General features: G+C 46.3%; 1 protein-coding gene across 1 annotated transcript; it reads left to right on the top strand.

Annotated features, from left to right (window-relative positions):
* The first annotated feature begins 1,358 nt into the window (after window positions 1-1,358).
* On the top strand, window positions 1,359-18,516 carry LOC138528291 (pepsin A-like). Its single transcript, XM_069639754.1, has 8 exons — window positions 1,359-1,509; window positions 4,452-4,569; window positions 7,135-7,253; window positions 7,347-7,543; window positions 7,955-8,071; window positions 13,587-13,731; window positions 16,553-16,651; window positions 18,291-18,516. Exons 1-8 carry the CDS (start codon window positions 1,492-1,494, stop codon window positions 18,417-18,419), a joined length of 942 nt encoding a protein of 313 aa, XP_069495855.1. The 5' UTR covers window positions 1,359-1,491; the 3' UTR covers window positions 18,420-18,516.
* The last annotated feature ends 8,110 nt before the right edge of the window (window positions 18,517-26,626 follow it).

Raw genomic sequence — 26,626 nt, 5'->3', positions numbered from 1 at the left:
CGATCTATGCTGTAATTATTAAGAAGCAGTTTTGTTATTGAGTTTCTCAGGCACCGTGTTTTTTACTGCAAAATATGGAATAGTACAAAAATTAAAACATGCATAATGACAGTAAACATAATTGCAACAGGTATATTATGTATGCCCTATATTAATAAGCTACTCTTATGCCCCAACAACTCTCTTCTGGCGTGCACATCCCTGTCACTGGGAATTCTGGGGATTACAGCAGCTGCTGATGTTCAGGGCATTTTGCTCCAGCCGAGCTGCATGAAGCTCGCAGTGCACTGCTGTGAAAGGCTTTGTAGGATTATGCTCATGATTTAGGAGAGATTTCCTGGTGTTATATTCTATTTGGGACCAGTGAGGGCACTGCCCAGTCTCTATGCAGAAGCATGGTTAGCTCGGGCACCCATGCCATGTTCTCTAATGGGGCCCCCCATAGGCAAAGGGTTTTGGGTTTGAAGATAGCATGTTACATAAGGAGATGCTTAGGGCACAGTGACTCTCCAGCTATGCTCCAGTCCTCTGGAATTCCATCCCAGTAGGAATCTGGACCCTCGGGCATCCTGTTCTGGAAAGGGCTAAAAGCCGGGCTATTTCATCACACCTTGACGTTACAGATTCTCGGGCTACTACTCACCACTCCTGGGGTGACTATCGGCAACTCATCACAGTGTAACCATGGTAACTGTCTGCCTTTCAACTCTCTCGCCTGTTCATGTTGTCCTAAACCAGCTGTACTGCGGTCCACTATAGACACGTAATAGAATTATATCATGAAATAGATCATGGATATAATGACATTAAGACCGCAATATATTTAGGTGAAACTGTATTAGCACAACAGCCCAGCAAGAAAAACAACACAGAAGGAAGGTAAGGCACTGATGTATAAGTGATCTCACAGCGAGCAGACTCATCCGGTCGTGCCGGCATAGTGCGGCACACGGTGCTGGATCCTTTTTCTCAGTCTTCGATCATTATGCATCATCAGGTTCCACTCTGCCCCTTGTGCTCCACCTTATAACCTGTTTGAGGGATAAACCAGGCACTCATTCAGCACAGTTATAAAGAAGATTACTCATCACAGTTACTGTCTATGTTGGCATACTCCTCCGCAGCTGCGCGTCTACGTCATGTTTGCTGCACATAGTTGCCCATGACTCCCATCTGATGTGTAGCTACCTTCCATGCAATATTATGATCTGACTTACTGTAACTTGTGAATATTATGACTGCTGCCTGACATCACTAAGCGCTTCTTAGAAGAAAGGCAATACATTAAGGTTCTGAATGCTTTATTCTCCTTCTACTTCACCCAACTTGTACCCAATGCCCCTTCCTTTTAGGGTTCCTCTGCACAAAGGGAAATCCCTCCGGGATCGCCTCAGGGAAGATGGGAAGCTGAAGGATTTTCTGAAGACTCACCAAGTGAATCTGGCCTCCAAATACTTCCCAAGACTGGCGGCACAGGTGGCCACCGAGCCGATGACCAACTACATGGACGTGAGTCATTCTCTCGACGCATGCCACATCCCCCCCAAACCCTTTGTGACCCTCAACAAGAGCTTCCTGTGATCATTTAGTTTCTTTTTTTATCGTGTTGTTTATGCTTGTGCTGAGCAGAGCACACAACGATCATGTTGTCCATCTTGGATTCACAAAGCAAGTAATCACACCGGCGCATAGGCAGCATAGTTATACATTACTCCTAAAGCTTGGTAGTCACTGTGGCCTCCTGCCCTTGAGCCACGCAGATTCTTTGTTTATAATAGACAACCTCCACCATATCATTTTACTAAACAATCCCACTTGAGCGCTTTGCTCATTGAAAGGGCACAGCTGTTAATTGGGCCACGAGTATAAGTTTATGCTAGCACAATTGTGCCCGTGCGCCATGTATGTCGCAACATTTCCGTGAAGATACCAGTCTGAAAACTCATGTTCAAAAGAGCAGGGATAGTATTGAGGGCAATTTTCTAATATGTCGACAGATTGGGGCATTATGTGAGCATGGGAGAGAAATTGCCGGACATTTCCCCAGGTAGTTCCTCGTTCCTCACAAAGCGGCACTATGGTACTTGTGATTTAACCTCTGCCGCATATCATGATTTCTGAACAATAGCTTGTGATGGTGCCAGAAGTAATTACTACTATCACCTTAGAGCAGAGTATTAACTGTCCTTGCTTAGATCAATCCAAGGCGAAGCCATGCACCACAAACTGATTGACAGGTCACATTGAGACAAGCATAACTTAGATATCTACCATCCTTGCCATTAATGGCCGCAACCCAGCTTAACACAGGCTGGGCAGTGCCAGTACCTGCCGGGACAGCCTGCTGGTGAGTCGTTATCACCATTACCACCGCTAGGGCAAAATGCACTTAGTGCACTCTATGGGGCTGCTTTCAATATGATTGATGCATACACATGCCTTAACTCAAGAAGATACATGTGGTTCTTTCTTAATTAGGAACAGTTTCAATCAGGGGACTGATTTAACTCCTTCTGATGCACCCATAAAACAATATCGTACCTTTCTGTTCCAATAATGTGTTGATATTGTGTTGGTTATCTGGAAATTGATATCGTCAACTTTTAGCCAAGATCATTCCATGTCACTGCCTCTACCCACTACGCATGAGCTCTTTCACTTGGTGCAGAGAGTAGAACATGACCACCAGTCTGGCTCAAGAGCAGCCAGAAGCACAGAGACTGCTCTCCTGAACATCCGTGAAGATCTGCTCTCCAACCATGACTCTAACATTCCCTCTGTCCTCATCCTTCTTGATCTCTCTTCTGCCTTCGACACGGTCAACCATACCATCCTCAACCGTCTCTGGGTATAACTGATCAGGCTCTAGCCTGGCTGACCTCTTTCTTCTCTGATTGACCCTCCCAGGTCCAACTGGGTTCCTTCCTTTCTTCTATCTTCCTCTCTACCTGTAGTGTTCCCCACGGGTCTAACCTCTCACCCTGTCTTTTCAACCAGTACATGGCAACTCTAGCACACTGCATTGCCATTTTCTGCTCAGATTTCCAGTGCTATGCTGATGACACTCAACTCATTTTCGGGCTGCCCTCAGCCACCTCCTCTCCCTCTCTGATCTCTGATTGCCTAACTGCCATTTATGATTGGTGTGCCGCCAATGATCTTTGTCTGAATGTCAGCAAGATGGAGATCCTCCTCATCGGCACACCTTCACCATCCTTTCCCCTCACTCTCTGGCCAGCCTCCCTTGGCCATCCTCCTACCTCCACCTGCAAGGCTAAGAACCTTGGGGTCATCTTTGACTCCACATTTTCCTTCTCGCCCACATCTCTGAGGTCACTAAAAAGTCAAACTTCCTACTGCACCTCCTCAGAGGTACTCTGCCTTTCCTCTCCTTCCCCCAGTAACTCACTGTCTCCCAAGCTCTGGTTCTTTCTAGGTTGGACTATTGTAACAGCCTCTTTCTAAATCTACCTGTCTCTACTCTCCGCCCTTTACAACTAATCCAGAACAGGACTGCCAGACTTGTCCTTGTCCTCAAGCCCTGGGATCGTATCTCTCCAGCTCTGAAATCTCTCCTTTGGCTCCCAGTGGATGCAAGGATTACAATCAAAACCCTCTGCATTGTCCACAAGGCTTTCTGGGGCCTGGGTCCAAAATAGCTTCAGCTATCCCTCCGCAAATAAATCCCCTCTCGAGCTCTTCGCTCCTCTACCTCTAACTAACTCATGGTCAGTCGTTTTTCAAAGAAACGAGCTGAGGGTAGATCTCAGTCCTCGGCTGGGGCCTCCCTCTGGAACAGCCTCCCTGCCACTCTGAAACTTGAGGAGAACCATCTCCAGTTCCGGAAGCATCTCAAGACCTTCCTGTTTGCTTCTGCCTTTGCACCCCCTCTGCCCTGCAGATCTGCTCTCTCTTGGCACTGCGCACCTGGCCACCCTCTGTCCCCTGGGGACAGATACCTCATAACCCTGCAGCCCTCGTGCACTGCCTCCTGGCCACCCCTTGCACTGGTGACTGTATCTGTATCCATACAGTCCCCCACCACCCCCCACACTTTTTTTTTCTCTTTCTGCCCTTATCAGTCTTACCCAGTCTGCTGCCGTAAACACAGCTCTTGCTACTTGCTGGCTGCACTAGCACAGTTTATTGACTCAATTTTCTATCTATTTGTATTTATTATGTATCTGTTCTCCTCTGCTCTGCACTTTGCACTCTCCCCCTTCCATGCACTTGTTCCCCTTTCTCTCTCCCATGCACTTGCACATTCTCAATGTCACTGGGCCTAGTAAGATCATTGTTGTTGTTCTCGCCTGTTCCCCTCCCTTGCCTTGTTGCGCTCTAAATCACTCATGTACGAGCACGATACAAATAAAATATCACATCATATCATAACACAGTTCTTTTTGCTGGAATGAGAACTCATTGCATACTGTTTTTTTGCATTCTGACAGACAACCTATTATGGAACTATCTCCATCGGGACACCGCCCCAGAACTTCAATGTCATCTTTGACAGCGGTTCAGCCAACCTCTGGGTCCCATCTACCTCCTGCACCAGTAGTGCCTGCTGTAAGTATCTCCAATGGATCAATAACTATAATATCAATAATCATTAAACGTGCAACAACCTTGCTGGGACCACTTCTTTCCTGTCCATTTTCCACTTTTGGATCAGTTGTCTTTCTTGTAAGGTTGCTCTAATGTGCATTCAATTTCCTAATGCAATGCACAGTGGATCACCGCTTCCTTCCCTCCTGTCACTGGAGTCTCTAATGTGCATTAAATTTCCTAAGGCAATGCATGGCGGATCACCGCTTCCTTCCCTCCTGTCACTGGAGGCTCTAATGTGCATTAAATGTCCTAAGGCAATGCACAGCGGATCACCGCTTCCTTCCCTCCTGTCACTGGAGGCTCTAATGTGCATTAAATGTCCTAATGCAAGGCATGGCGGATCACCACTTGCTTCCCTCCTGTCACTGGAGGCTCTAATGTGCATTCAATTTCCTAATGCAATGAATGGCGGATCACTGCTTCCTTCCCTCCTGTCACTAGAGGCTCTAATGTGCATTCAATGTCCTAATGCAATGCATGGCGGATCACCGCTTCTCTCCCTCCTGTCAATGGAGGCTCTAATGTGCATTCAATTTCCTAATGCAATGCATGGCGGATCACCGCTTGCTTCCCTCCTGTCACTGGAGGCTCTAATGTGCATTAAATTTCCTAAGGCAATGCATGGCGGATCACCGCTTCCCTCCCTCCTGTCACTGGAGGCTCTAATGTGCATTACATTTCCTAAGGCAATGCATGGCGGATCACCGCTTCCCTCCCTCCTGTCACTGGAGGCTCTAATGTGCTTTCAATTTCCTAATGCAATGCACGGTGGATCACCGCTTCCTTCCCTCCTGTCACTAGAGGCTCTAGGCAATGCATGGCGGATCACCGCTTCCTTCCCTCCTGTCACTGGAGGCTCTAATGTGCATTAAATTTCCTAAGGCAATGCATGGCGGATCACCGCTTCCTTCCCTCCTATCACGAGAAGACATCTTTCCTTAGTCTGCCAATGGAACGAAGCCCAGTTTGTGCTCTTTGATTTGAGTGGTAGAAAGTCAGAGGACCAGCATTTTCGATTTTTTGGGTAGCTATTAGAAGGATTCCCTGGGGATGCGACATCGATTACAATCGCTCATGTGGCCATAATTGCAACCCAACGGTGGTGGCTTTGCCAGAGCTATGGAATGTGCCCAAACAGGAACTGGTGTGTCTGGACCCTAGGGGTGTTTCCTTTGAGATGGTTCCCAGAAGCACACCTTGTAAGTGATGTTGCAAATAGTTGTTCCATTATTTTCTATGAATTGGTCCAACATGATGGTATCTTCCTTGGTCTGTTATTTTCCAATGTTTGTTACCTCTGTGTTTGCAACAAAAAAAAACAAAATCGTTTAATTTGGAGAAAAAAAGGCACTGGCTTTCTTTAGTAGATTTTTGTTCATTATAGTTAAGAGGTTAGTTTGACTATTTTCTTTTATTTGGTTCTTGTAATTTAAACATGTCTCCTCTGAAGGCTTTTTGTTTCTTCATAAGCAGACTTGTAAAAGTGTGATTATTCCAGATGTCATTTCTGGTAATATTCTGAGATTGCTAACTGAGTAACATTGAGTAGAGTAATATTCTGAGGTCAGTAAACTGCGTAACATTGAGTTGTATAATATTCTATGGTCACTAAACTGAGTAACATTGAGTTGTGTAATATTCTGAGGTCACTAAACTGAGTAACATTGAGTTATGTAATATTCTGAGGTCGCTACACTGAGTAACATTGAGTGGTGTAATATTCTGAGTTCGCTAAACTGAGTAACATTGAGTCATGTAATATCACAATGTCGCGAAACTGAGTAACATTGAGTTGTGTAATATTCTGAGGTCACTAAACCGAGTAACATTGAGTCATGTAATATCACAATGTCGCGAAACTGAGTAACATTGAGTTGTGTAATATTCTGAGGTCACTAAACCGAGTAACATTGAGTTGTGTAATATTCTGAGGTCGCTACACTGAGTAACATTGAGTGGTGTAATATTCTGAGTTCGCTAAACTGAGTAACATTGAGTCATGTAATATCACAATGTCGCGAAACTGAGTAACATTGAGTTGTGTAATATTCTGAGGTGGCTAATCCGAGTAACATTGAGTTGTGTAATATTCTGAGGTTGCTACACTGAGTAACATTGAGTTGCGCAATATTCCATTTACTTGCAACATGGCAAAGCGGTGGGGTGTTTGTGGGAGGGAGGGGCTATTGATGCCTCATGTCATTGCTCCATGAATGACAATTTGATTGGCGGGTGTCAGGTAATGTCCATCGTGTTGTCGCTAGGATCTTTGCAATGTTGAATCAGGTTAAGATGCCTGGGAATCCATTTGGGGGTACAGTATGCTGCATTGCATTGTTTATTAAAGTGTATTTTGAAGTGATCTAGGAGCTTCTCCTGTGACCTCAAATAAGATCCAATAAGCAAAATTAAACAGGATCATAGGGGCCACCGGCTCACTGGGATGGCCCGAAAATAGCAAGGACCATTGTAACTAATGCTAATGAGTGACAGGCACTAAAAAGCAACATTTTCTATCCGCAGCAAATCACAACGAGTTTAACCCTTCCAGCTCCTCCACGTTCCAGGCCACCAGCCAAAGCCTGTCAATTGGGTATGGCACAGGAAGCATGACTGGAGTCCTGGGATACGACACCGTCCAGGTAGGCGCTACAGGCCTTGACATTGAGTCGTCGTCTTCTGCTAACTCCAGTGTTGATTACTGGTTAATACCATTATCGTACTTCCATTCACAGGTTGGAGGCCTCACAGTTACAAACCAAGTCTTCGGTCTGGCCTACACTGAAGCCGACTTCTTTTCCCAAATGCCGTTTGACGGCATCCTGGGCGTGGCATATCCGAGCATTGCTTCCGACGGAGCCACCCCTGTCTTTGACAACATGTGGAGCCAGGGTCTGCTCTCGCAGGATCTCTTCTCCGTCTACCTGAGCGCGTAAGTCAGGGCCTGGTGTGCCATCTATGCATATACAAGATGGTGTTCATACAGCCTGGGAGATCAATTTTAAATATCACCAATGTCAACGAAATTTCGTGCACATTGTGTTTTGCTGCACCCGCACACTTCTGTAAGAGTGAATGCGGACGCACACAAGTGTATTACTTCATATGCATGGGCAATGCATGTGTACAGATCAGGTAATGCCCTTTTGCCAATGTGTCGGCATTACCTCCAGCCTTATTTGCCTCTCTGTAGTCTATGTAACTGTTGTTAATGCTTGATGTTGCCCATTGTTGACTCTCTGATGAATCCCACAGTGCAGCGTTCCCCTGTCAAACACCTCTAAGAACTTCTCTATGTTCATGGTTCAGAAGTCAAGTCCCTCCCTCTTCTTCGTCTCTGCAGGAACGAAGCCAGCGGGAGCGTGGTGATCTTCGGAGGATATGAAACTTCTTACTACTCCGGCGCTATGAACTGGATCCCTCTCTCCTCCCAGGGCTACTGGCAGATCACCGTGGACAGGTACCTCCTTCTGGGGGCATAGAGCTGGAAATGGCTCACTATGCAAGATATGTGACCTCATTATATGCAGGCCCAAAGCTCCCTTCACAAATGGACAGTGCATGTCTTATTTACATTTCTGCATCTTTAAAAATATGTCAACAGAAACTATAGAATCCCTGAGCAAGGGTTTTGCCTAAATGTATTTTCTAGTACAAATAGCAAGATACCCACCATGTCATCCATTTTATTGGATTACTGGGACATATGTTTAGAAGTTTGTGTAGTGCACATGCCTTCCCAAATCAGATGCCAGTATCACAAACAATGAAGGAAGAAAATCAGGAATGGACGCCATTACTTTAAAATTAAATTTAAAAATTCCTAGCATATGCATTTGTTGATAGACACCCCATAGACGCCAAGCTCTGCACAATAGGAAGTCTTGGGGGACAAACCCCTGATCTGAGACAGGAAATGTTAGAGCTGGGATTGTGCAACTGGAAGAAGCAAACACGTTCTTGGTAGAGTACATGTGTAAAGAGCAAAGGTTGAATAAGTTCAGCCAATTTATCTGTAAAGCTGTAAGGCACGCCATTACCTCAGCAACCCTAAACCAAGTGTTATCTGTGGTGTACAGAGGTACACTCAGCACCACATCCATAGACCCAGATGGGACTAACCCCAATGCAAGATGGCGAATCACATGACCTTCACACAGGAAGACATTCAGCTGCACTTCTAAATCTACAGCATTCATAGCCAAGACCTTGCACAATACACCATCGCATAACGTTGACCGCAAGATTTTAAGTATCAGCAGAGAGTGTGTTCTTTATCAGCACGTTTCCATGCTATTCCTTATAATAGGAGTGCATTCATATTGTTGTGTACACCAGGAATCCATTGCAGTGCATTAGGGTGCTTTCCTAGTGCTTGGCCAAGGACTTCAAGAGCTGGTAACACTAGACTTGTGTAACCACCAGGAAAGTAAATTATACAGAAACACTCCTGAGGTAGCCAGAATCTAGCCACAGACATTTGGCCCAACCGGGTATTGCCATTCTCCAGGAGCATAGCCAGACCGCTTTCTAGGCTGGGCCCTGGAATAAGATTGTGATCCACGGGCCTAAGGTTAGACTGGCCCCCTCATCTGCTTTGATGCTGTTTTCACTTGACCTGGGCGCGGAGGGGGTGCATTGTGGTGTCTGATGAGGCCAGTGCGCGGTTTGTAATCTGCCCTAAGAGGTGCCCAGCTCTGGTTAGTCAGAGCTCTATCCTCATTCTTCAATCCACTGTGTGATGGAATCCAGTCCGACCTCCAGGAGATCCACACGCAACGTGCATGAGAGACTAGGTGATGGCCTCCAGTGGTGTAGACTGCCCATTCATTGGCCATCCTTAAAACCCAACTGGATTTCATTATTCAGTGGATCCAGAACCCGACCCGTCTACATACCCCACCATGGGTTCCAACCTCTGGCGTGACGTACAGGATGGCAGAATGTGTAGATCCATTCAAGGTATTTGTAGAAAATCCTTAGATCTGAAATCCTTCATATTACATTTTTTAAGCTTAAGGACATTTAGCAGAATCAAAATTTGCTGAAAACCTAAAGATAATAAACACAACAAAGTCAAAAATATGCAGAATTGTCTGAGTTTTCCAGTGTGGCCATTGTTTCCGGAGGAGCACCATCTGCGTGCCCTCCTCACATGGTGTCACACACTTGCTTCCCAACATCAACGCCCCAACTCTTCAGTATTTAAAGGCTACACCTAATTTCTTAAATTGACTTAATTATATCTGTATTCCCCTTTAATGTACATGTGTACCATTCTAGCAGTGCCTATGGCAAACTATTATGGATACCGTTGCATTGTACCCTTATATGGGGGCATACACATGCAGTTAACGCTATGCGCATACGTAGGCACTACCCTGTCGATGTGTGTTCCTATACGTATGTTGGGTCTATGTGTGTGTATGTACCTATGAGGCTAACAACTAAAGCTACATAAAACAATGACAGATGTAGATGTCCAGCCTTGATTCCCCTGGTTACCTTGGGCCAGTACAGCGCTGTCTCCAGGGTGTTCCATGAGAAATAGGAAATGTGGATATCCCGGAATGCCAAGGCATTCTCAGGCTATCGTCCGCACATCTAGCCACGCTATTCTTTATCGCAATGCTTACACATCTGGTCAAGTCCAAGAGTTAGGAAGTTGGCTGACCCTTCAACAAGCTCCTAAAAAACAACCCTTGACACAACTCCCATACCTTGGACTTCTTGTCCTGTGACCTTCTATAGAGCACACAGGTGATATCCCAGTTGTAAAGCAATAGACCAGCAGAGGGTAGGTGAAGGACAGTATGGAGAGTTCCCGGGTATAGGCAAAGGAGTCATCGGGCCTCATTACGAGGTTGGAGGTAGTCATGGCGCTATTAACGCCATGACTACCTCCAATACTGGTACCGAGTCCGCCCTTGTTCAATGGGGACTTACCGGTCTATTCCGACCTTTGCGGGACCGGTAAGTCCTCATCGAAAAAGCCATTCCCCATTCCCATTTGAGCATAACTGTGGTACCGTTATTAGCTCTCAAGTCCCTTAACGGGCCCCGTCCATAACGCCTGGTAAAACCAGGCATTAAGGAAGGGACCCGCTAAGGGACCTCGGTATAGGGCACAATGGGATTACCGGCACCGATGTCCTTAACGGTGCCCGGTATCCCTTTGCGAGGCCCATCAAAGGGGTCAGTGAATAATGCAGGTCTTTGCACCGTATACATCTTTACCAATAATTTCCTCACAACTCTGACCACGTAGCAAGAAGCCAATATGGACTAGGGAAAACACAGAACAGATCCAAAAGCAGATTAACAAAAGGGAAGCACGTGCATAGGCAAAGAGAGTGTGGGAGTCACCTATCCTAAAAGAAGCTCCCATCACTCACACAAAGCTTGAGGTGACTATGAACTGGATGGTGAAGCCCAAGCAGCATCCAGGACCACATCCCACGTCATCACTCACACAAAGCTTGAGGTGACTATGAGCTGGATGGTGAAGCCCAAGCAGCATCCAGGACCACATCCCACGTCATCACTCACACAAAGCTTGAGGTGACTATGAACTGGATGGTGAAGCCCAAGCAGCATCCAAGACCACATCCCACGTCATCACTCACACAAAGCTTGAGGTGACTATGAACTGGATGGTGAAGCCCAAGCAGCATCCAAGACCACATCCCACGTCATCACTCACACAAAGCTTGAGGTGACTATGAACTGGATGGTGAAGCCCAAGCAGCATCCAGGACCACATCCCACGTCATCACTCACACAAAGCTTGAGGTGACTATGAACTGGATGGTGAAGCCCAAGCAGCATCCAGGACCACATCCCACGTCATCACTCACACAAAGCTTGAGGTGACTATGAGCTGGATGGTGAATCCCAAGCAGCATCCAGGACCACATCCCACGTCATCACTCACACAAAGCTTGAGGTGACTATGAGCTGGATGGTGAAGCCCAAGCAGCATCCAGGACCACATCCCACGTCATCACTCACACAAAGCTTGAGGTGACTATGAGCTGGATGGTGAAGCCCAAGCAGCATCCAGGACCACATCCCACGTCATCACTCACACAAAGCTTGAGGTGACTATGAGCTGGATGGTGAAGCCCAAGCAGCATCCAGGACCACATCCCACGTCATCACTCACACAAAGCTTGAGGTGACTATGAGCTGGATGGTGAAGCCCAAGCAGCATCCAGGACCACATCCCACGTCATCACTCACACAAAGCTTGAGGTGACTATGAGCTGGATGGTGAAGCCCAAGCAGCATCCAGGACCACATCCCACGTCATCACTCGCACAAAGCTTGAGGTGACTATGAACTGGATGGTGAAGCCCAAGCAGCATCCAGGACCACATCCGGTGATCACAATGAGGGGCTCCAGCTGCTCCCTGCAAGGCAAACACCCCCACCCCACGTGCAACCCCGAGAATTGCCCAGTCTGGTCCATCTGTCTCCAGGCGGGAAGGCCTTAACCATTTAAAACTAAAGAGAAATTCAGACGTATTTAATAAGCACGACCTGCCGAAAGATCTACACTGCCCAAGACACATACATGCAATGACCAAGAACCGCCTGAGGTCAGGATCCAACTGCCCCACCCACATGCATGCAATGACCAAGAACCGCCTGAGCGCAGGATCCAACTGCCCCACCCACATGCATGCAATGACCAAGAACCGCCTGAGTTCAGGATCCAACTGCCCCACCCACATGCATGCAATGACCAAGAACCGCCTCAGCGCAGGATTCAACTGCCCCACCCACATGCATGCAATGACCAAGAACCGCCGCAGCGCAGGATTCAACTGCCCCACCCACATGCATGCAATGACCAAGAACCGCCTGAGGGCAGGATCCAACTGCCCCACCCACATGCATGCAATGACCAAGAACCGCCTCAGCGCAGGATTCAACTGCCCCACCCACATGCATGCAATGACCAAGAACCGCCTGAGGGCAGGATCCAACTGCCCCACCCACATGCATGCAATGACCAAGAACCGCCTCAGCGCAGGATCCAACTGCCCCACTCACATGCATGCAATGACCAAGAACCGCCTGAGGGCAGGATTCAACTGCCCCACCCACATGCATGCAATGACCAAGAACCGCCTCAGCGCAGGATTCAACTGCCCCACCCACATGCATGCAACGACCAAGAACCGCCTCAGCGCAGGATTCAACTGGGGTGAGGGGAAAAGAGAAGGCAATATGATCCCCTGAGGTTCCAATCCAAAAATAGATCTGTTAATGAAAGATTACATAATACACAGTAGTCAAAAGGTACACAGTGAAGGCAGCAAGGTCACATGACTACTGGAAAACAGTATCATTACTATTACCAACAGGATGTAACTCAAACCTTAGAAAGAAGACCTGAGGAGCCTCTACCCGTGCATTGAAGAGGGACAGGCCTAGCTCTGCAAGTCCAGGATCTCTTGCCTAGCCCTCAGCCTCAGCAGATGTCTGTGAGAGACAGGCCAATATGAGGCCAGAACTCAGTGTCACCTGCTCGGGGGAGCCAATGGGAGGCCCTTGCTTCTCGTGTCTGAGTGTCCGCAGCTGGGGGTTGTGGATGGTCCTCATGGTTGCACATCCTGTGACATGGAAGAGGAGCCAGATGCAATGCAGGTTGGCTTCACAGGACCTGTAGAGCAAACACACACACCCCAGTATCCTCAAGGGAAGACAGACATGTGTCTCACATTGATAGCACATTCTCTGCATGTGACTATTATACAGTCTCGCGAGGCCATCAGAGAAGATGGCGGTGGGCACATGTGTCCTGCTTATGCGGGGGATGCTACCATGAAACGGACATATGATATTGGAGCAAGTAAAAACACGGAGGCCATTCCCAGGACAGGATTGGCAGACTAATAGTTTACGCTCACCTAAGCGTTATGTGTAGGAACTTTCTGTAACTGTTCTCATTTTGTCTCCTACCTCAGCGTCACCATGAACGGAAACGTCATCGCCTGCAATGGCGGCTGCCAGGCCATCGTAGACACTGGCACGTCTCTCATCGCCGGCTCATCCTCTGGGGTAGCAAACATCCAGAATGCTGTCGGAGCTTATCAGGACTCGAACGGCGAGGTGAGATTTGTACTTGTATTATATATCGGCCTGACCTATGCACTCTATGTTCACATACCATGCACTGAGACTTTTGATTCAGGCCTGTATTTATTGGTGAGGCAAGTGGGAGGGGGAGGCAAGCCAATGTAGCGATTTGAAAACAATCAGAGGATGATCGAAAGAGGAAAAGTGTGGGGAACCATATATATTGTCCATGGGTCGTAAAGTTGAGTGCCTTAACACGAGTACACAAGATGTAGAGTGAGAGAGGAGTCTGGGCCATTAGGCAGGCTTAGGACAAGGGTTGTAGTAGTTCTGTAAGTAAGGAGGGAGTGGATTTTACTGATGCTCATCAGATGAACCGTCGCCAGAGTTGAAGAAGCAGTAATAAAGTGGTAAAAGTTAAGGTCACTGTCAAAATGGACCCCAACGTATGGTGCTTGGGTGCGGGAGGGGAACACTAGTTCAGGTGGAAACGAGATGGGATACAGAATGAGAGGAAGGACTTGGAGGCCGGAAAGTAGATTATTTCAAACTTGGAGGAGTTCAGCACTAGACCACGTAGTGCCATATATCGGGAGCTACGTGGCAGAGAGGTCCGGGTGGAAGCTGAGACCGAGAATAAGATCACAAATAGCTGTTACCAACATAAGAAACAGCATTACATTCTAGCTGGACCAGCAAAGTAGAATCCAAAGAGTGATATCTTCAAGAGATCCTTGGGAGACAGAGCCAAAGCTGAGAAGGCACCAAAGCTCTAGCTCAGAAAGCTTGCAAGGAAAATGTTATCTTCTGAGATGGATTTTCATTTTAGAATGGATCTCCCCTACTTCTAAATTCTGCTGTAATTGGTCACTCAAATCCAAAGACACTTTTGCTGCCATGTGGTTGTTTCTTGCAGTTTGAATGAATCAGAAAACCCTTAGGTCATTGACTCGCATTTGTATGGTTTGGCGAGATATGGCAGTCGGACACACTAACATGCTCTGTGAAGGGACCCGAGCACCTTGATCTCTGCTATTTGCTCAAGTAGAAGCCAATGACTTGCTTAACGGACTCCCACATATTCACAAGTAGAATAAGCCACAGTGTCAAGTTGCGAACAGTTACACTTTGTACTGAAGTGTTATAGCACACATGCTGTTACAATATGCTTACTACAACCATCATAACTAAGACTGTCGTGATTAAGACCATCATTGCTAAGACCGTCATGACTAAGGCCATCATTGCTAAGACCGCCATGACTAAGGCCATCATTGCTAAGACCGCCATGACTAAGGCCATCATTGCTAAGACCATCATTGCTAAGACCATCATTGCTAAGACCGTCATGACTAAGGCCATCATTGCTAAGACCATCATTGCTAAGACCGTCATGACTAAGGCCATCATTGCTAAGACCGCCATGACTAAGACCATCATTGCTAAGACCGTCATGACTAAGACCATCATTGCTAAGACCGTCATGACTAAGGCCATCATTGCTAAGACCATCATTGCTAAGACCGTCATGACTAAGACCGTCATTGCTAAGACCGCCATGACTAAGGCCATCATTGCTAAGACCATCATTGCTAAGACCGTCATGACTAAGGCCATCATTGCTAAGACCATCATTGCTAAGACCGTCATGACTAAGGCCATCATTGCTAAGACCATCATTGCTAAGACCATCATGACTAAGACCGTCATGACTAAGGCCATCATTACTAAGACCACCATTGCTAAGACCGTCATGACTAAGGCCATCATTGCTAAGACCGCCATGACTAAGACCGTCATGATTAAGACCTTCATTACTAAGACCATCATTGCTAAGACCATCATTACTAAGGCCATCATTGCTAAGACCATCATTGCTAAGACCGTCATGATTAAGACCTTCATTACTAAGACCATCATTGCTAAGACCATCATTACTAAGGCCATCATTGCTAAGACCATCATTGCTAAGACCGTCATGATTAAGACCTTCATTACTAAGACCATCATTGCTAAGACCATCATTACTAAGGCCATCATTGCTAAGACCATCATTACTAAGGCCATCATTGCTAAGACCATCATTGCTAAGACCGTCATGATTAAGACCTTCATTACTAAGACCAGCATTGCTAAGACCATCATTACTAAGGCCATCATTGCTAAGACCATCATTGCTAAGACCGTCATGATTAAGACCTTCATTACTAAGACCATCATTGCTAAGACCATCATTACTAAGGCCATCATTGCTAAGACCATCATTGCTAAGACCGTCATGATTAAGACCTTCATTACTAAGACCATCATTGCTAAGACCATCATTACTAAGGCCATCATTGCTAAGACCATCATTACTAAGGCCATCATTGCTAAGACCATCATTGCTAAGACCGTCATGATTAAGACCTTCATTACTAAGACCATCATTGCTAAGACCGTTATGACTAAGACTGTCAAGACTAAGAACGTCAAGACTAAGACTGTCATGATTAAGACCGGCATCACTAAGACTGTCATTGCTAAGACCTTCATGACTAAGACTGTCATAAATAAGACTGTCCTGCCTATTTTGTAATAGTAGGAACTGACAATTGCACTTGCTGTGTGGTGGCTTGTACTTCAAGCATGAATGTTTTTGTAGGGCAAAAAATGGTTTTCAGTTAAATATTCTTTTTCACTTTCTCCATACTTTCTATACAATATCTAGTCTGAACAGAGCTAAGCCATAGGCTGTAAATATGAACTACAGTGAGTGCCCAGAATTGAAAATAGCTGGACTGCTTCCACCAGAAATCTCTGTAGTGGTCACTCATGAGTGTAACACAATCTCGTTTCTTCCTCTGCACGTCAGTACGTGGTTAACTGCAACTCTGTTGGCTCTCTGCCCGACATGGTCTTCAACATCAACGGCGTTCAGTACCCGGTCCCTGCCAGTGCCTACATCAACCAGGTAAAGGACTGATTCATGTTGTGTTTCTTGTTATTCCTCAGACTTGAGTGGGTGTACTTGCCTGTTCTACAATCACTGTTTTAAACATGTACTTTTTGTCTTTAACATGTCTGCATCGTCACAGGGTCAGGCACATATCAAGGATTAGATATTGCTTTAGGTTAGGTATCAGTGTAAGAGATGGGATTGGGGTTATGGTAAGGGTTTGGTTTAGGGTTATATTTAAGGGTGCGGGTAAGGAGAGGGTGAGTGGTACAGGATTGGAATGGGGGGAAATATGGTAGTTAAGTAAATATAAGTTATTAGGGCTAGGATCAAGATTAGAGTTATGATAAGGGCTTGGGTAAGGTATTAGCATAGGATTAGAGTTTGGACTAGGAGCAGGATTAGAGTGTTAAAAGAAGGGGGTAAAATGGGTTTCCCCTGAAATGACAAACTGAAATTTAGAAGAAGTGAAAGCGAGGGGACGATAAGGTAACAATAGGTTAAAAAAACAAAGTGGCTGCAGATAAAGTAAAGACATAGGGCCTCATTACACGGTAGGCGGTAGGGATTTACCGGCACCGGTAAAATACCGGTACCGGTAAATCCCTGCCGCCTTACTACGAGGTCCCTTAGTGGGTTGGAGTTTTAACGCCTGCTTTTTGCAGGCGTTAAATACCAACCCGCTAAAGGACCTCGGAGCTAATTACGGCACCGCAAAATTGCGGTGCCGTAATTAGCGCCTTCCCCATTCCCATAGAGCCCTATGGGGCAGAAATGGGAATGGGGAAGGGCAATGGCGGAAGGGGGATTTACTGCCCCTCCAACCTTGGGATGGGGCGGTAAATCCCCTTTCCGCCAAGGCGGTGCCGGTATTTTACCGGCATGAGCCATGGCGCTAATAGCGCTAATAGCGCCATGGCTCACCGCCTACCGTGTAATGAGGCCCATACATTTAAGGGGCCTCATTACACGTTTGGCAGTCTGGAAATAAGGGTGCCGGTAGCAATGTACCAACAGCCTTTCCTGACCATAAACTACGAGTCTGTCTGTAGGGGCCATGGAACTCCCATGTTCAGGTCCCTACCAGCAGAGTTTTCACTGAAGCACCGACACCATTAGCAACGGAGCCGGTTCTTCAGTGTCCCCGTTCCTGTGGAGTCCTGTGGGATTCCACGACAATGGGGATTTACCCTTCCACCTCTACTCATGATATCCTGTTAGCACCGGGATATCAGGTGGCAGAAAGAGTGTGAGGGGGTCGGCGGTAGCAGGGGTTAAAGAGCCAATGCTGAGCACCGGCTCTAAAGATGACAGTGTCTAGCTTTTGGAAGTCTGACCTCTGTGTGACCCTGCAGCCACCTGAGACCTGGCCGTGCTCTTTGAGATAGGAGCCCGGACATCATGGATTTATCGCAATAGCAATATATTGTTCTTTATTTATTTATTTCATTTAATTACACGCCCAAACCCTTGGGTATCACGGCGTACAATATAGCAATGTAACATGGGTGAGTTCCATCTAATGTTTGGTGCAAGCCTTGCTGAAGGTAGAAGGTTCCGTGTGTCCGCGCGAGATACCTCAGCGAGCAAAGCATGCAGTGAATAGTCACGCCACAAGCCTGAGGCTAACACATGTGTCCCTGTCCCCTCACAGAACTACTGCACCCTCAACGTCCAGCAAACCCCCGTGGACCTCTGGATCCTGGGCGACGTCTTCATCAGGGAATACTACGTGGTGTTTGACCGAACTAACAACTACGTCGGCCTCGCCCCAATCGCCTGAACATTACTCCTTTTGAATGTTTAAGTTCAATGAACAAACAAATTGCAATGATGATTATAGAAAACAATCAGTGTGTGTAAAACATGCAAAACCAATAAAGAGCCGTGTGTTTTCATGAAACCATGATTGCCTTCGTTATCAGAGCTGAAAATATGGAATGAGGAGACTGTGGTCACAACACACCAGTGTGATGAGAGGTAAATGGCAGAGAGAAGCAAAGCCAACATGGAGCTTGGTTCACCCACATTGCCTCCGCCCTCGGGCAACATTGCCCATCTATCCCCGGTCTTATTCAGAATGGTTGTAGGACCGATTAATGTGACAGTGGTGTTTAATACCTCTGCTGGCACACTTATGCATTAAAGGATCAGAAAGGACCCCATCATGTTGCGGCCCTCCCCCGCCCTCCTGTGCCTGTAAAACAGGCTCAGCGGACGGGTTTGTTTTTAGTGCATTTCAACCCACAGCCCATTCGAGATCTGGGCTTTGCACACTGAAATGCACAAGAACAGACCCCTACTTGTGTAAATGTGCAAAGGGGTTGAAATGTACATTCAAATGAACTATTTTTAAGTATGACTACCCCACTCTCCTTCCCAGAGTGCAGTCGGGGTGCTCTGCCACGTTGCCATGGCGAGAGTCACTCTAACCTGAAGATAAACACTACACAGCAGTACAGGTTGGTATTTCTAAGCCCTCTCTAAAGGAGACTTGAAAGGTCCTCTCGCTCTGCCAGCCTGAGAACTTAGCCCTCCACATGTGTAGCTGGCAGATGGGTTCAATATACTTATCAGTCTGAATACATGGGAATACATTCAACATCTGATCAGCAGACAGTTGGTGGGTAAAGACAGAATAGGCAATAACCTTAGCACATGGAAATCGTTAATGGCATCCTCTCAGCCAAACGGAATATGTAGAGTGCAGCCAATAACTACCGGAATTGACTGCATTCTGAAAATCTTTTTTTTTCCTTCTGAAGAACCGAGGGAAATAACAATGCAATTGTCAGGTAAGATCTTGTTTCAACAGGACACTTCCCCTCTGTGAGTACTTTTTTTGCTGCAACATCCTAATTAATACACGAAAGAGAGAGAGAGAAAGACAGTGGCAAACCCTTTCAGTTTCTTATAGAGAAACCATTTACTTTTACATAACACCTCATGCAAGGTCATGGTAAACCTGCTCTAGTTCAACCAAGTTGCAATTGACATGCGTAAGTTCAGGACAACAATGTTATTTAGAATCTAAAAAACAAAACCACATTTAAGGTAGTAATGCAGGTTGTCTATTTATGCAGTATTAAAGCAATTCTTTTTTACTTCAGCACAACATGTCCTCATTTTGTATTGCTCCACCGTGTGTTAACATAAACAGCCTTATGGGCCTCTGGAGGGTCATTATCACTTGGGATCAATATCTTTCCCCGATTTATGGCGCTCGGCTAAACCTTGTCCCTGAACCTTAGCTCAGACTTGCTTGAGATAAAACTCAAGAGTACCCATTGTGTGTGTTTATTTGGCCACCTCCCTTTCCTGTGGTGAAACAGTGGCCTTGCGTTTAGCCTTTTGGACTGATGAGGGTGAAGCACTCACAGTTACACCCAAACCACTAGTCCATTCTGCCAGCAGCTAGCAAGAAGACTAGTGAAACCTGACCTTTGTTCCTGCTCTTCATAACTGTATGCTGTTCAATCATCCCTCTGCACGCTGGTCCCTCCCCATTACAGAATGGGTGGTGCAGGGGGCAGGCAGGGGCCAGGCAGGGCTCACTGCCAGAGACAGGTCTTTGCTGGCCCTTCCTGCTGGCACTTCACATCTATGCACTTAGTCTGCATGCCGGATACTTCCGCGTCCAGGTCTGTGCTGCAAGGTCCACCAGCATGACCAGTGGTAGAACGTCTCACAATAAGCCTTGTCATGCAAAACATGCCACACTCTGATGCAGGTCATGCCTAATTAACACTTTGTTGCTTACATTGCTGTGTTATGTGAATGCAACCATTGCACTTCGAGTGAAGTCCACGACCCATCCCAAACTAGGCAAGCTATCTAACTTTAATATGTGACCTACATCTCCGCCATCCATGCCAAATTATGTGAGCTATAGAACTCTCATGTGTGACCTACATCTGCATCGCCCATGCCAAATAATGCAAAGGGGAAAAATGTGTTTTGCTACACCTAACAATAACACACAGGGCTTTGTTTTTTTTATCAGGACAGAATGAGAAAATTGGTTTTGGGTTGAAATCACAGATGCAATGCAAGACAGAAAATGCAAATGGGAAAAATAATTTTGCAGAGCACAATGGGAAAATCGATTTTGGGATGTTTAGCACAGCTGCAATGGAAGAAAGAAAATGCAGATAGAAAATTCATTTGCAGAGCACAATGGGTACACGGTGGCAATTTTGTTTTGCACCTTGCATATGCACAGGCAATACTGGGATACCCACTTGAAGGGGTCACTGGGGAATTTTGTTTTTAGGGGAATTTTGTTTTTACACCCTGAACACACACGTGGAACAAGGCTTTTGGGGTTAATTCTTCTGCCAAATATTTATGTCTATACCGGCTCACAACACATTTGTTAAAGATTGTTGGTTTTGAATGCAAACAGTACAGATCACGTGGATTTAATGGGGGAATTAATTGATTTACTTCAATAAATAGGCTAACGATCTACAGAAGCAAACAGGATATTTTCAATGGGGAAATAACTAACACAATGCTTGAAAAATATACGGTCGAAACAATCTAGGGCTTTGGGGGTAGTTCTACTTACAGGAGAGATCTGGATTGGACATCAGGGAGCATCAGAACACACTGCTTGGACCTCTCTTTCCTTCAAGTGGTCCAAGTCAGTTTCTATGTCTCCTGGCTCCTGTCTGCACTGCAAGATCAGGCTCTCTCCGCTGGGATGTTTCTCGCCAGATTTCTGCAGCAGGTCACACTCTGATGCAAACTTGCTTATATATAGGGCAAATTACATCACTCACTTGTCATGATTCTCGTGAAAGGGATTGGCTAGTCATCACTACACCCCTCCCACCTGTGTCATGATAGGACAAGTGCATGGGGGGTGCTTTGGACAGCTGTGCAAGGAGGGATCTCATCATCCCACTTTGACAGATGGACTTGGTCTGCATTGAGCTGACAAAATATCTCAACATGGCAAGTGCCCTTAATTTCCAAATCTTTACATACATGAATACATTTTTTGAGAACTATATTTTAACGAAAATAAGATAAGACTCTTATGGACTCTGCACGCCCAAATCACATTTTCATTAATAAAGTTAGTTGTGTTTATCCCACCAAAATCGTTTTAGCATGGTTAGAAGGGGTGGGCTATCACCTTTAATAAAAGCCTGGAATGACTGTCGTGCAAAGTACAATGTCCAGTTAATGCGATAAAATGTGTTTCTCTAATTTTAAGTCAATGTGCAGTTACCCACCACCTTTGCTGGGCCATCACTTTTTTTAAAGTTTCATTTCTTCTCTTAAGGCACATGACGTAAGCAGAGCTGCCTAATTGCCACTAATGGATTTTCTTTATGGTACTGGAGGTGACAAGTGCTGCAGAACATACCTGACTTTATCTGGTCTTCACTTATTATTTATGATCTTAAAAGTATTCCTGCTTGCATTTTTAAGGAAGGGCACTGATGGATGAAGACAACCAGGCCTGAATCTCCAGAGCAACAGAGGGAAGTCCTGGAGTTTAGTTTCACCTCTGAAGAAATGGCCTGCAGCACGTTGCCTCTCAGACTCCCACACAATTGCTTTAAATGACATCGTATATAAGAAACAATTGAACAATATATGCATAGTATTTCTGAATGGTACATGTATGTGAGAACGCCATGCCCAAGCTTGAAAGTCTGGTGGGCATTTTGCTGAGCATGTTGTTAATATAGATGAGGGAAAATTAAAGTGGCATTTGTTTATTTATTTTACATGTAAAATACTCTGTTTCACTCCAGCTGCTTGAACACAATTCTGGCATCCCATTGAAGATATTGTGCACTGATGTTTCATATGTGTGGGTGTAGCTCTCCATGTATTTGTCAAACATCATTGCCATGTGTATTTCTTTCCCTTCATGAAATGCATTGCTCACATCTCTGCATTTTGGAATTGAGGCCCACTTTCTTTCCTTTTGATTTGGGCTCCATAGGCCTTATGTCGGACATCATTTCCGCGCTGGCCTTGTGTTTTGCTGAGCCTCATACCTGACTCTGGCCTTTTTATTTCTGGTACCCAGGGGCTATATTTCATCTCACAAGTTGCCCCTCCTGGATCTTTGATTAATGAGACAGAGAGAAGAGCAAGGAGAGAGTGTGGTGTCCATTTTCTTGTGGCCTGGGTTTGTTCCAGGGATCTCTGTGGGAGGACGTCTGTACTTTTCCTGGTCCTGAGGGAGTGATGCTCTGGTCTGCACTCCACTCTTTTCGGATTTTGGGCTTTGGTCCTGGGACCCTCCCTTTCCGGCACCTCCACCTCTGACCTGTAGAGTGAGGAGCTATTTAATCTGTCAAGAATAAAAGAGAGGTTAAGTATTTCATACAATACAATTTCCCCCAATATTGATGTGCAGATTGACAACAAAACAACAAGATACACAAGCCTTTTTATGCATCACGATTTTGGAACATGACAATTGTTCGTAATAACTTCAAAATAAGTATACATTGTTTTACTCCATGTAAATGTGTGATTTTCTCCATCTGGGTTTCCATTCTTTACCTTTACTCTACAGATGGTTTCTGAGCTCTACCCTCACTGGGTTCTTCAATCAGTTGCAAAATCTGTCGTGGATGGCAGCTTTTCAACTGATTGATGTGAACCCATTTCTCTTCCGTCTGTTCTCCTTTAGGGATGGGGATCTTATAGGCAACAGGTGAGATAGCATCTACAATTTCAACGTTGCCACTCTAGGAGGGGAGGAACCTTTTGGTCTTTGGTCTGGTTCCTTGGGAAATTGTACAGGTAGCCCTGTCTCCTACTTGGTACTCTTTCTGGTGGACTTTAAGTCATAGTGGGTTTTCATCCCCTCTGCTGACTTTTTTAAATTTTCCTGAGCGTAAGCAAAAGCATGCTGAAGGTGTTTTCATAAATTCACAATGTACTCAGGGAACGTGGAGGCATTTATCTGGGTCTGCTCTTGAGTTCTGTAGAGCAGATGCAGAGGTAGCACCATTTTCCGTCCAGTTATGAGCTCAAATTGTGACATTTTTCTCACAGAGGATGGTGTACACTTGATGGCCACCAGGACAAGTGATAAATGGATGTCCCAACTAGGTCCAGAGACCGCCATAAACTTCTTCAAGATGCTCACAATCATTTTTATTGTACCTCTTAACTCCCCTACTTGAGGCTTCTCAGTAGGCAATGTAGAGTTTTCTCTTTACCCCGAGTATCTCCCACATCTTTGTCATCACCTCACTGGTAAAATGACTTCCTCGTTTCAACTCAATCCTTTGGGGGAGGCCGAAATGTGAGAATATGTGATTGATCCTTAGGGCAGCAGCTGTTTCTACCTTGCAATTTGGGGCCGGGAGACATTCCACCCACTTGGTAAACAAGCATGTCACAGTCAACATGTACTTATTTCCTCTAGAGGAGCTAATCACAGGGCCCGATGAAATCGACTTGCAAGTCCAAGCAAGGCAGTGTCAGTCCCCTTTTTTGTATGGGAGCTCGATGTGTGAGGGAACTTGGCTGAAACTGAGCACAGACAAGACACCCCTTTAACTATAGGTCAAGGTCCTGACCCATGTGTGGCCAGTATGCGACCTCTGGCAAGATTTCTAACATTGTATGAAACCCCCTATGACTGGCAGTAGCCGCGTCATGGGCGTAACTTAACATCAGGCTTCGCAATGAGGTAGGTACCACCCACTGGTCACATTCAGAGATGGATCTCTGTACCAATAAACCATCTTGGATTCAGAACATTTTGAAAAACTTCATGGGTTCTTCAATCAGTTGATTACCTTTCCCAATAATCGGGTACCCTTTTTGTGCAGTAATCAAATCAGCATCTGGGCTTTCTTTACTCCACTGGCCAGTTGAGAGTTCATTTTGGGTCTTTGTTAGTGACCTGGTGACAGCAGAGACCTGGATTTCCCCCCAACAAGGATGTGGTTTCTATGAGATCCCTGTGGATGGCTCTGGTTTTGGCCAACTGGTCAGCCAAGTCATTTCCAGTTTTGTCTGGTGCCATAATTCTGGAGTGACCTTTGATTTTTTTCCAGTAGATGGTCTTCTCATTAGAGATGACCAGATCATCAATGGCTTGGATTAATTTCCCAGGCTTGAGCATTTTTTTATTCGCACACAGCATGCCTCAAATTTTTCCAATTAATCAGTTACTCCACGAACCCATTCCTGACATTGGGCCTCATCACGAGTTCGGCGGTAACCCTCAAAATCGGCATTAACGCTATCAGCGCCGATTTTAAGGGTTTGTCGGATCACGAGTCCAAATACCGCCAGCACCATTACAGAAGGCGCAAGTACAGCCGGCTGTACGAGCGTCGGCTGTAAAAGCACCAGTAACCAATGGCGCTAAAACATTTGTAATCACACGTCCGGCGTAGGCACAATTAGCGCCAGAAAAGCGGCAGATAATCCGCCGAAAATACGCCCAGAAAAAAGCTGGAGGTAAAAGAACACAGGCCACAGCAAAGAGGGCCCAGGTGAAACCAATGCAATTCAGAGGCCTACAAGAGACCCACCCCTGCACAACACAGCCTCCCCAACACCATTACACCAACAGGAGCAGGGAGGAGACGGCAATAAGGACCCAGGTGGAACCACTGCAAATCAGAGGCCTACAAAGGACTCACTCATGCACAACACACCCTACCCTACACCATTACACCAGCAGGAGCAGGGAGGAGACAGCAATAATGGCCCAGGTGAAACCAATGAAAATCAGAGGCCTACAAAGGACCCACCCCTGCACAACACATCCTCCCCAACACCATGCTGCCATTTGGAGCCAGGATCCTTGATGTGGACTTCTACCTGCTGCTCCTGGAGCTACAGAGGCCAGCCAACCAGGCCAGGGCCCTGGTAGAGGAGGGGGTGGTGGGGATGAGGAGAAGGAGGAGCAGAGCAGCACCAGCAAGGCGGGCAGCCATCCCCAGGGTCAGGCCAACACCCTGGTCCCTGAGTGATGGTCAGTTGGTGTAACGCTCACCTGATTCCCGTAGAGGCGCCGGTCTTGACTGGGCGTATACCGTATCTTCAAAGGTGATGTGTAACACACGGCTGGCTCTTTGGGCTGGACCTCTGTGCAATGTATGTCTGTCTTGAAGGGTAAGATGTCTGCAGATAGAAAATATGGGATTAAGGAACTGGGTTATTGAATGTCTCTCTCTTCTTCCCTTTCTCTTCTCCTGTAGAACCCCAAAGGTTAACGCTCTCACCTTAGGTAAGTGAACGCCGTGCTCTCCATCTGCCTCGGGGCAGGGTGCTGTAACCAGTTTCTTCACTGGATAAGGGGAGCAGGCCTCTTGACTTCAGAGGACTGCTGTCTGTCGTTTACTGCACGAACGGTAAGTTTCGAGTAATTCTAATGTCTTTAAAGTCTTTAGTAATGATGTTTCTTGTTTTGCAGGGTTCCGGCGATGGCGGATGACGGGCTGAAGTGAGTTGAAGATGGAGCCCGTGTGATGAATAGAAGCGCCTGGAAGCACGTAAGTAAGCGCTTGTTGCCTGCTTCACGATGCGCTCTAACTGTCTTTTTATTTTGCAGGTACCAGTTCGGAGCGGCTGCAGGGTGCCGGAATACCCACTGGGTTAGATGTGGAAAGGAGTAATGGCACGTGAGTATTAAAGTTCCCCAATGTCTTTAAACGTACCTTGTTTTGTCTTTCAGATGCGGGATGCAGCGCCGAAGGCCTCCGGAGCGTGCGAAGAGTTGGTAAGCTTTTGTCTTTCAGATGCCGGAATGCAGTGTGAGGACCTCCGGAGCGCACGAAGAGTAGGTAAGCCTTTGTCTTTCAGATGCCGGAATGCAGCGCGAGGCGTTGGTGACAGCCGATGGACCAGGTAAGTGAAGAGCTGTCACTGAAGCCCGTAATGCTAACCTGTTCATTCTTGTCTTTATAGGTGTTGCTGAAGACTGGATTCAGGATGGTAAGCCTTTTTCCTTAGGCCCAGGATCAGATGCAGAAGACACGATGAGCGTTC

This window comes from Ambystoma mexicanum, chromosome 7q (genome assembly GCF_040938575.1).
Source record: "Ambystoma mexicanum isolate Mex_15411 chromosome 7q, UKY_AmexF1_1, whole genome shotgun sequence".
In the NCBI taxonomy this organism is placed as follows: Eukaryota; Metazoa; Chordata; class Amphibia; order Caudata; family Ambystomatidae; genus Ambystoma; species Ambystoma mexicanum.
The sequence above is the reverse complement of the archived record's forward strand: the minus strand, read 5'-3'. Positions and strand labels throughout refer to the sequence as shown.

Excerpts from the sequence above, each read along its gene's own strand:
- LOC138528291 (XM_069639754.1), top strand. Across the intron at positions 7,254-7,346 it reads TGGGATACGACACCGTCCAG|GTTGGAGGCCTCACAGTTAC; the intron begins GTAGGCGCTACA and ends TTCCATTCACAG. Across the intron at positions 8,072-13,586 it reads TGGCAGATCACCGTGGACAG|CGTCACCATGAACGGAAACG; the intron begins GTACCTCCTTCT and ends CTCCTACCTCAG.